The 11576-nt window shown below is 36.0% G+C and overlaps 1 protein-coding gene across 1 annotated transcript in view; it reads left to right on the top strand.

Moving 5' to 3' along the window:
- Window positions 1-11576, top strand: part of LOC106101769 (rhoGEF domain-containing protein gxcI-like) — a 20926-nt gene that overhangs the window by 1966 nt on the left and 7384 nt on the right. Inside the window, exons 2-6 of the mRNA XM_013281486.1 lie at window positions 6517-6602; window positions 7046-8179; window positions 8929-9116; window positions 10788-10891; window positions 11505-11574. Of these exons, the coding sequence (XP_013136940.1) occupies window positions 6530-6602; window positions 7046-8179; window positions 8929-9116; window positions 10788-10891; window positions 11505-11574 (1569 nt within the window). The 5' untranslated portion in view covers window positions 6517-6529. The remainder of the gene's footprint in view (window positions 1-6516; window positions 6603-7045; window positions 8180-8928; window positions 9117-10787; window positions 10892-11504; window positions 11575-11576) is intronic.

Consider the following 11576-nt stretch of genomic DNA (forward strand, 5'->3'; position numbering starts at 1 on the left):
TGCCTAGGAAGGGGCAATATCCTCTTTATGTGCGTCTCCTCCGTCGGATAAGGGTAGGCAACGCGATTGCGAATGTCTATGGGCAGTCGCTTCGCCATTTTGGCGGATTCTGGTGACCGCTTGCTCGTTTGCCACCTTATGTTGTAAAAAAAAAAGCTTATAGTCAAAGCGAGACTAAAAAGATGTGCGATAGTTTAATCAAAGGTGTGCGCGCACTCTTGTAACATTTTTTATTTCGTGTGTATAAAGAGGATACTTGCGCTTCTACCATCTAAAATAACATATTTTTTTGAGGACTAGTGTCGTAAATTCTTATTTAATTCTGATTTCTTTTAAAAGGGTTCCAAAGATCGTAAAAATAAAGGACTATCGTATTTTTAACGACGGATTCTTAATTGTAGAAGTATATTGAAGTGCCCTCTCGCCGGGATTTAGAGCGTTCGCACACCTGAAACTATCGTACAACTGTTTCGTCTCCCATTGATATGAGCTTATGGAGGTGTAATATTCGATTTTCGGTTGTGCAACTAAACAGTTGAAGGCTGCGAATCAATCGATAATCGCACAATAGGGAATTAAATGTATTTTTTTCTTTTACTAAACGATTCTATTTGTTATATAAGAACCAGAAAAAAAATGACACGAAAATATTCAACTATAATTCAAATTAACAATTCCATTCATTAATTTTTCATTTTAAAGTTGGTTTTGATATCGTGTTTACAATAAAATACTTCAAGAGTGTATTTCTATATAAACTAACGTAAATGAACTGTGTATTGACAACACAGCGACGCCATATTAGATAAGCCATTTGCTTCGACCAATAGTGTGCGTTTTAGAACTTAGCGAGGGAATTTGAAAAAAGACACTTTTTAATGATTAAATTTTGCCACTAAATCACATTATATTTAAAAAAATCTTTGCAGGATTGTTTTTATAGTAATAAAGTATACTTAAAAAAAGTTTGGTGCAATTTGGCGTCATATGCATATTGCGTATTGCGCGATAGTTCAGTCAAATGTGTCCGCACGCTCCTCACAGTAACAAATTAAATTAATTAGTGAATCGTTACAATCGTTTCTTGTCGACAAAAAAAGAAAAGTCCATACTCAATACAAACAAAAAACTTACGCATTGCCTTCGCAAAAGTTCCATACGTATAGGGTTACCATATTACAACATTTTAAAGGATATTTTATAGTAGTAGCATAGTAACACGATTGTATAAGATACGAAATGAGTATATTAGAGCAAGTTTGAGTGTAGCCCCAGTGGTAGAGAAGGTAAGTAGTAAAAGGTTAGCTTGGTATGGGCATGCTATCGGTAGAGATAGACAAAGAAAGAGATGTAGTACGTGAAAGGTGACATGATGAAGGGAGTGATGACTGAGATGACGTATGCTAGTTATGTGAACGACAAAAACCTGTTGCGACACTAAGGGAGTAGTATAAGGAGGAAAATTATGATTTTATAGAAGTATTCACCATCTTTTAAACTGTCCAGGGTAAGCTGAACTCTAGATTATTATTTGTGCAATCAAATTCGATGTCATCTTACATTGGATACTATCTGAATATTCTCCCATTGCAAGTGCTGGAGATAACCCAGAATAAACTCAACTTGTTGACAGATACAAAATTAAAACAAAACAGTTTTTCGTTATCAGAATAGTAACTACATGTTCGTGTAGTGATTACACTGTTTTTCACCCGCGACTCCGTCCGTGTGGAATAAAAAAAAAGTATCCAATGTGTTCTAGACTATTCTCTACATCTATGACAAGATCCGTTTAACAATTTAAACTCTAACAAACATTTATTTAAACTTTCGCATTAATAATATTAGATTTCATGATATTTTAGACATATCCTACTATTTACAATACAAAATGGTGTCCCTAGTGACAGTAGAAGGCCGACAAGTTATCTTGCATGTCAAATACATATAGTAGCTATAAATATATTATCTATACTAATATAATAAAACGTAAACACACATTGTTATGTAGAACTAGTTTATGCCCGAGACTGTCCGCGTGGACTTAAAAAAACAAAAGTGAGCAGCCTATGTGTTCTTCCAGACTATCCTCTATATCTATACCAAATTTCATTAAGCAAACAAACATCCATCCATCTAAACTTTCGCTAGCGAATGGTTAAACGTAGCTTGGAAACCGGACATAAATCTATACATATAATAAAATTTGGAGTGTTTGTGATATCAAAAAAAAAATTCCAGTATTCGGGAAGATGATATATTTGCTTTGCCGATAACAAAATTCGCAATTAAAAAAAATTTGTCTGTCTGTCTGTCCGCAAGCCGCGTTTGTTCTGGGTAATCTCCGAAACGGCTGGACATAGCATACATGGATAGCTGACATTGACGGGCACATTATAGGCTACATTTTATTTATTCCTGGCTGTCAAAATGGCGATCGGACCACTATCCCTAGGACGTGTAGACCGATATCGACGAGACTTTGACTGGAAGATAGCTGGTAGAAGATGCACACGGGAATGTTCTGCGCTAACGAAGTTTGCGACTTATTTATCTTGTTTAAAAGTTTTACAGGAAGCTACGTTAACCTTGAAGATAAACTCAAGAGTTCAACTTCGGTTAAACTGCAGATAAATGTCAGAGGTTTAAATAAATTTAAAGGTTATATAAACTTCCTTGCCTTTCTCTTAATCAAATATTATTCAATAAGGGAATTTCTTTGTTTTGATATAAGGATAATATCCGGTTCTTGATATAAGTAACTAGCTTCCGCCCGCGGCTGTTCCTGTGGAATTTATAAAAAAAAACTAAATGAGTAGCCTATATGTTCTTTTAGACTATGTTCTACATCTATGCCACTTTTCATCCAGAACCGTTCAGCCGTTTAGGCTACAGACTTTAACAAACATCCATCCATCCATCTAAACTTTCCCATTTATGTATAACTAGATGTTGCCCGCGACTACGTCCGCGTGGAATTAAAGAAAAGAGAACTATAGATATAACAAAAAGCTACGTATCCCTCGGGAACCGGACATTTCTCGGGCATGAACTTGATCCCGTGTGTACTCCAGACTTTGTTTTATATCTGTGCAAAAATTTCAATAAGATATGTTGAACCGTTGCAAAACGATCGAGTTAACATTAAAGAAACTAAATTAATGAATCCCACGGGAACCGTAACTATTCCCGGGATAGAAAGTAGTCTATGTGTTCTTCCAGACTATGCTCTAAATCTGTGCCAAATTTCATAGAGATCCGTTCAGCAGTTTAGGCTACAAACTCTAAGAAACATCCATCCATCTAAACTTTCGCATTTATAATATTAGTATGAAGTATGACAGTGGTTTATAAAACTGTTTAAATAATCATTTTTATACTGTTTTAAATTCACAGCCCATATCCTTGTTAAATATTTTCGTTTAGTAATTGTTGGAAAACCTTATCGTAGTTATTGAAGCTAATGGGATATTATAATAAAAATGTTTATGAGATATTCTAAACGAGATAATACCCGCAGATTTCAAGCATTTAATATTTACATTTACTACGCCATTGGCTGTGTCCGTTATTTTTAACGTCCAATCAAGCGTCGTTTTTCAAATGTCATTCTGTATTTTTAAGTGACAACACTGTTAGATCCTTCAAAAGAGATTCAGAAAACTTTTTTCGTCACAATTTTGTGCTCGGGAATAAATATTTATCGGTTATACTAGCTTTCACTCGCGACTTTGTCCGCAATTAAAAAACAAAAGTAAGTTTTTTTTATATTATTAGGTGGTAAACGTGCAAGCGGCCTGAATCCACCGAAATGGACAGCGACCGCTGCCCATAAACATCCGCAATTGCAGATGCGTTGCCCACCCTTGATTGACGGAGGAGACGCACATGAAGATTTTTCTTTCCTATGCGTCTCCACCGTCAAATCCACTTTTCCTTTCCATCCTTTCCTCTTAAGAAAAGGGTGGAAAGGGAAAAAGAACTAAAACTAGGCCACCACACTCATCAGACTGTAGGCGGAATTGCTTCCACTTCACGCCTGTTTTCTGTGTGGTCGTGGTATTACACCGGGCGAGCCCTACATTTCGAAGATGTTAAAGCGGGCTCTACTACTGTTAAGTAAAGTAGTAGTGTTCTTCTAGATTCTAGACTATGGTCTAGATCTGACTGCCATGGAGATCTGTTCAGCAGTTTAGGCTACAAACTCTAACAAACGATCGCATTCAAACCATTAGTAAAGTAACCTATGTTAAAGTTTGTTAAACATAACCTCACTAGCTGTTCCCTTGCGAATTCATCAGCATAAAATTATTATATTGTTTACATTTGTCAAATTGTCAATTGCAAATGTCAAAATGACATGACATGACAAAATTGCAATCTTGCTTCCTTGATGTTGGCAGCAGCTTATGGTCTCTTTCCCACATTTGAGTTTTTATCCAAAAAACCACCTAAGTTTAATGGCGTGAAAATATATAGTCTAAAGCGTGACGTAAGTGTATGGCTTTATATTAAAGAAAAGAATTATTCAAAAATATGCTGTAATAGCTGACATCTTAGGCAACAAAGAAGTGTGTTTACGCTTTATAATAGTATAGAAGTACAGATATAGATTTAATGATTCTGTTACATTACATAACGTGATGATGGTATCACGTATTTTTCATTACATCATTAAAACGAATCATTAAAATATTATCCTGTTTAAATACACGCATATATCCGTTATTTATCTATTTATTTATATAAAAAACTAGCTGTTCCCGTGCGGCTGTATCCGCATGGAATTACGAAAACTTCATTTGTATACGTTTGTCAAATTCAATTGTAAATGTCAAAATTAACCATAATAGCCTTGCTTCCTTAATATTGGCAGCTTGTAGTTTATGGTCCCTTTCACACATGCATTTTTTTCACAATTTATTTACTCCCTAAGTTTATAGCATGAAAATATATAGCCTAAAGCGTGTTGTTAATGTATGGCTTTTTATTAAAGAAAGAATTATTTAAATGTATGCTGTGATTGACATCTTACGCCACGAAGTTGTGTGTTTACGCTTTATTATATTAGTACAGATTATATTATTGTATACTAGCGGTTCCAGTGCGGCTTCATTCGCATGAAATGTCAAAATTCAAATGCACAAATGACAATTGCTTCCTTGATGTTGGCAGCAACTTATGGTCTCTTTCCCACATTAGGGTTTTTATCCAAAATATTTACCGCCTAAGTTTAATGACGTGAAAATATATAGCCTAAAGCGTGACGTAAGTGTAGGGCTTTTTATTAAAGAAAGAATTATTCAAAAATATGGTGTAATTGTTGACATTAGGCAACAAAGAAGTTTGTGTTTACGCTTTATTATATTAGTATACATATATATTATATATTATATTTAAATACATTCGGTATACAAGCGTATTTTCCAAGATGTAGTAATGTTTTTATTCGTGTTCGTTATTTATCATTTCTTTTAATTGGCAGATCGAAGTCATTGACACGAAGTCTTTGACTAAACTATCTTACCGCACAACTGTTTAGTCTTTGACTATGAGCTTATGGAAGAGCACTACTCGATCTTTAGTTGTCCAACTAAACAGTTGAAGGCTGCAAAACAATCTACAATCGCACAACTGTTAGTCAACGGCGCTCGGGCAATCACAAACATATTTGTTTATTGTTTGGGAAATCCGCTGTATATGTTTATTTAAATGCAAATTTTACATATCAAAGATTGCGGTTGTTTTCCAAGATATGAAATCGTAAAGTTATTTTATTTACGGAAAGTTACTTGAAACTTTGGTACCTACGCATATACCTGCGAGATTACGATGGCATGAGAAGGTCCGTCTCTCTTGGGTCGTGTAAAAGCCCTGTAGAGTACCTTCTTATTCTTGATGGGGTTATCTATACGTATAATAAAATTGGAGTGTCTGTAATATCAAAAGGAAATTTCCCGATTTCGGGAAGATGATGTATTTGCGTTGGTAAATAAATGAATTTATTATTATTATTTAATAACCAAAATAGCATTTATTTATTTTTTGTCTGTCTGTCTGTCCGCAAGCCGCGTTTGTTCCGGGTAATCTCCGCAACGGCTGAGCTGATTTCGACCGGACCTTCACTGAAGGGTAGCTGACATAGACGGCCATATTATAGGTTCCTTTTTATATCAGTATTGCGTGGACGAAGTCGCGGGCAACAACTAGTCTATACTAATATTATAAAGAGGAAGGAATTGTATTTTTGTATGTATTCGATTCACGTAAAAACTACTGGACCTATTTTAAAAATTCTTTCACCATTAAAAAGCTACGTTATCGCTGAGTAACATAGGCTATTTTTTTTAATTTCACACTAGCGAAGTCACGAGCAACAGCTAGTCCTTAATACTTTTGATTGACATTGACAGATGTCATAGTGACGGGACGTGTGTCAAGGATCTAGTGTTGTGCCGCTACCGGCGGCGCTACCGATTTATTTCAAAATAGTAATAAACGCCAATTGTTTTCCAGATAAAATGACAATATGGCTCGGGGTACAACAATTGCTGCAGTCTTGTACATCGTACTAAGCACAGGAGCCCATGCACAATTATACGGTAAGATTTGCTTGACGCTGTCGTACGTCGCAAAAAGTATTGTGTTGCAGAGGATATGCTAGAGAAGGGACTGAAGTCAGATATAGATGTATGTAAGGCCGCGTGAACACCTTTTACTAAATCGCACAACTGTTTAGTCTTGAATACTATGAGCTTATATGTAGGTGGGCACATTCGATTTTTAGTTGTGCAACTAAACAGTTGAAGGCTGTGAAACAATCGACAATCGCACAACAGATGTTGGATAGTTTAGTCAAAGTTGTGTACCCGCTCTAAGAGTAGATACTATGCACACACTACTTGGGTAGGACAAAGTATGTGTTGTAGAATATGCTAGAGAAATCAGTGAATATTCAGCTAATAGAGATGTAACAGTAACTGTGCCCAGTAAATAGAGTAAACGGCTGACTTTAAATCTGTTTTAAAAATGCATATATTTTCAGATTTCTTACAAGCACTACAACCGATAGTAAAATCGCATCCAGCGTTCGGTGAATTCCCCGCATACGATAGTATATTCACTACGAAAAAACCTAAAACATTCAACAGACATCCGACAAATCAGAGAACAGAAGAGAAGAAAGATAGAAGAAAGCCAGCAGCGATCTCAACGTTGGAGAGTTATTTAAGAGAAGACGCTAGAAAGAAGGAGAAAATCGGACAAGAAGTACAAGTAACCACTTCAAGACCTACAAATAAAAACTCTAATAGACATGACAATCAAAATAATAAATCAACAAATACTAGAACATCTTCAAGAAATACAGCAAGAGAAATACACAGTAGCTCGAAAGAGAATTCTAAAAATTACGATACCCTATTAGTACTAGATGATATAAGCAATGAAAAAAGAAAACATAGCGAAGATAGAATATCATTCGTAACAAAAACAACAAAGAAAAATGAAAGCACAACAAAACCAAACCAAAGTCAATCATCAGAAAATTACGAAAGACAAACCAACAACCGAGACAGTTACAACAGACAACAAAGCAATTACAACAATAATCACACTTCCAATGAAAACATTCAATTCTCCTACAACGAACCTTCTAATAATTACAATAATAGACCATCCAACAACCGACCTGCGTCCAACAACAATCAATATTCGCAATCAAATGAATATAACTTTCAACCGAATAACAACAGAGGATCAGATAATAATCAATATAACAACCAAGACAACAACAGACTAACCAACAACAAACAAACTTCAAGTAACCAAAACACTCAATCAAGCGAATACAACGCACAACCAAACAACTACAACTCTCAACCAACCAACAACGCACAACAAAACAACTACAACTCTCAACAAACCAACAAACCATCCAAAAACTACGTGCTCACAACACAGAATCCATTCTACAATAGACCAGGAGTTAGACCAGCAGTTGTTGACGACAAAAGACCACCAATAACAAACAGACCACCATCAAGACGGACCACGACATTAAGACCTGTTCACATTCTTCCAAAAGACACGAGAATTCCACCAGAATTAATTACAGTACCGGGAGAAGATACGATGAGTGAGGCTGAAAGGTTACGACTTATAGATGTATCAGAGAGAAGTAAGTATTTTTAGTATTTTGTACCGGGACTTTCTTTTGCTGCAGTTTTCTAAGACTGGTCATTGTATATTGTATTATCGGTTGGAAGTTTAACAGTGGTATAGGCTGGTTCAGCCGGTGCAATACCACGACCACACAGAAGTTAAGACAGGAATAATTCCGCATTTCGTCTGATGAGTCCATTTCTCTCCTTTTTTACAGTGGAGGAGACTCTTAGTAAGGGGCAATTATCTAGTCTCCTCCGATTAAGGGTAGGCAATGCATTTACAATTGCGGATATCTGTGCAACGGTCGCTTTGCCATTTTATCAGATTCATGTTGCGCTTGCATCATCAATTCACTATATAAATATGCAACACAGTGGTAGTGCCCGCTTTAACATGTTAGCACTGCAGGGCCGGCACGCCCCCAGTAATACCACGACCACACAGAAGACAGGCGTCAAATGAAAGTAATTCTGTGTCTCGTCTGATGAGTGTGGTGCCGGAGGCCTATTTTAAGTCCCTTTCTCTTTACCACCCTTTTCCTATAAGGAGAGAATGGGAAGGGGAAATACTCTCTTTATGTGCGTCACTTCCTCCATCGGATAAGAGTAGGCAACGCATCTGCAATTGCGGATGTCTATGGGCAGCGGTCGCTTCGCCATTTTGGCGGATTCAGGGGGCCGGTTGCCCGTTCGCCACTTTATGTTATATAAAAAATGCAACTAAATAATGGTTGTTTCTGTCTAAAAAAACTATATATTTCAGTGTGCAGTAAATACAAGAAGTTACAAACGAAGCAGCTGCAAGCGATACCTTTAGTACCTTCTCCGGAACCTCTCGAAATAAATGTAACATCGTGTGCTCCGTCACAAATACCCCTAATTGTAGGGGGTAAGGTTGTATCCATAAAGGAGTTTCCGCATATGGCGCTGATTGGATGGGTAAAGTTAAATGTAAGTTCTTTGATATACCATATACCATATACCATATACCATATACCATATACCATATACCATATACCATATACCATATACCATATACCATATACCATACACCATACACCATATACCATATACCATATACCATATACCATATACCATATACCATATACCATATACCATACACCATATACCATACACCACACACCATACACCATACACCATACACCATACACCATATACCATATACCATATACCATATACTATATACCATATACCATATACCATATAGCATATAGCATATACCATATAGCATATACCATACACCATATACTATATAGCATATACCATATGTCATTTACCATATGCCATATACCATATAACATATACCATATACCATATACCTTATGCCATATACCATATACCATATACCATATACCATATACCATATTCCATATACCATATACCATATTCCATATTCCATATACCATATACCATCTACCATACACCATACACCATACACCATACACCATACACCATACACCATACACCATACCCCATACACCATACACCATATTCCATATACCATATTCCATATTCCATATTCCATATACCATATACCATCTACCATACCCCATACACCATACACCATACACCATACACCATACACCATACACCATACACCATATACCATATACCATATACCATATTCCATATTCCATATACCATATAACATATACCATAATTATAGTGTGAGAGATAGATTATAAGAGAAAAGATTTGTATTTTTGTATGCATTGAAAAACTCAAAAACTACTGGACCAATTTTAAAAATTCTTTCACCATTAAAAAGCTACGTTATCAGTGATCATAGGCTATATTTTTATTATTTTTTCGATTACGGGGACGAAGTCGCTACAGCTAGTAAATAATATGTAGACGAGACTAAAAAAATTTTTCGCTGGTAATTTCTCTGAAAGGTCATATCAGTTGTCAAGTTAAGTGCAGTGTTGTATTGACATGTAATAAAACATTTAATAAATAAACTAAAAGAAGCATTTTTTATGGTACATATTGGCAAATAATTAAAATATTGGTAGTTTTGAAAACAATAATGAGATATACAGAACAAATACAGAGAAATTACAGCTTAACACACTACTCGATTTTTTAGTTGTGCAACTAAACAGTTGGGGCTGCGAAACAATCGACAATCGCATAACATGCGATTGTTTAGTCAAAGGTCCCCTAAACGTTACTGGTTTTAGTGAACTTACCGAAAATATCATGTTACTAGCTGTTCCCGTGAGACTTCATCCGCATATAATTATGAAAATTTTATTGTGTCAAATATCAATTGCAAATGTCAAAATGACACGATATGATAACCTTGCTTCCTTGATGTTGGCGCCAACTTATGGTCATTTTCCCACATTAAGGTTTTTCCAAAATATTTACCCCCTATGTTTAATGGCATTAAAATATATAGCCTAAAGCGTGACGCTAGTGTATGGCTTTCTATTAAAGAAAGAATTATTCAAAAATATGCTGTAATTGCTGACATTTTAGGCAACAAAAAAGTGTGTTTACGCTTTATTATAATAGTATAGATATAGATAAAGTCGATATAACCCGACTAAATACGATATACGAATCTTCTAATATTTAAAAGCTAATGTATTCCAGTATGACGGGTACGCGTGGCGCTGCGGAGGCTCTTTGATCAGCGATCGCTTCGTGCTAACAGCGGCGCACTGCGCTTACGAAGAAAGAGATAACAGCATTGTCATGTAAGTGGATAATAGATGGCGTTGACGTCAGATTGAAACACGATAGTAAGATTGGCTGGCCCGAGATTGCGCGTTCAATTAAATAGCAAAATGGACAATTATTTTCCAATCCGGTAATAATAACGAAGTAACAGCTCGTGCCGAGGCTCCTGAGGGAGCCTTTGAGGTTAGTTACTCATAAACGGGGTTCGGGATAAGCGCCGATGAATCTGTAAATGCCTCTTCAAGGCAAACAGTGTCCATTCAGACACAAAAACATAAAAAAATAGTATATGGATCTTCCAGACTTTGCTCAACATCTATGACTCATCGAAATCCGTTCAGCTATTTAGGCTACAAACTCTAAAAAACATCCATCTTCCATCCATAAAAACTTTCACTTATTGCTAATATTATGCAGTTTTATTTGTATCTTATTGAATCATAGATGTAGAGAATCTGGGAGGACTCACTTTTTTTGTTTCTTTTTTTTAACTTTACGCAAACAGAGTCGCGGACTAAAGCTAGTTTATAATATTAGGAAGATTATTAATTATGTTAGTTACATTATTTCACACATTAAGCAGTGTTACTCGTAGTAAATGAATCAAATTTTCATCTACCCTCATTCCAGGGGTCCACCGCGAGCTGTGCAGTTGGGTTCATCATATTTGGACGACCCTAACGCGGTCGTGATGAAGATATC

Source organism: Papilio polytes, unplaced genomic scaffold (genome assembly GCF_000836215.1).
Source record: "Papilio polytes unplaced genomic scaffold, Ppol_1.0 DF824493.1, whole genome shotgun sequence".
Lineage (NCBI taxonomy): Eukaryota > Metazoa > Arthropoda > Insecta > Lepidoptera > Papilionidae > Papilio > Papilio polytes.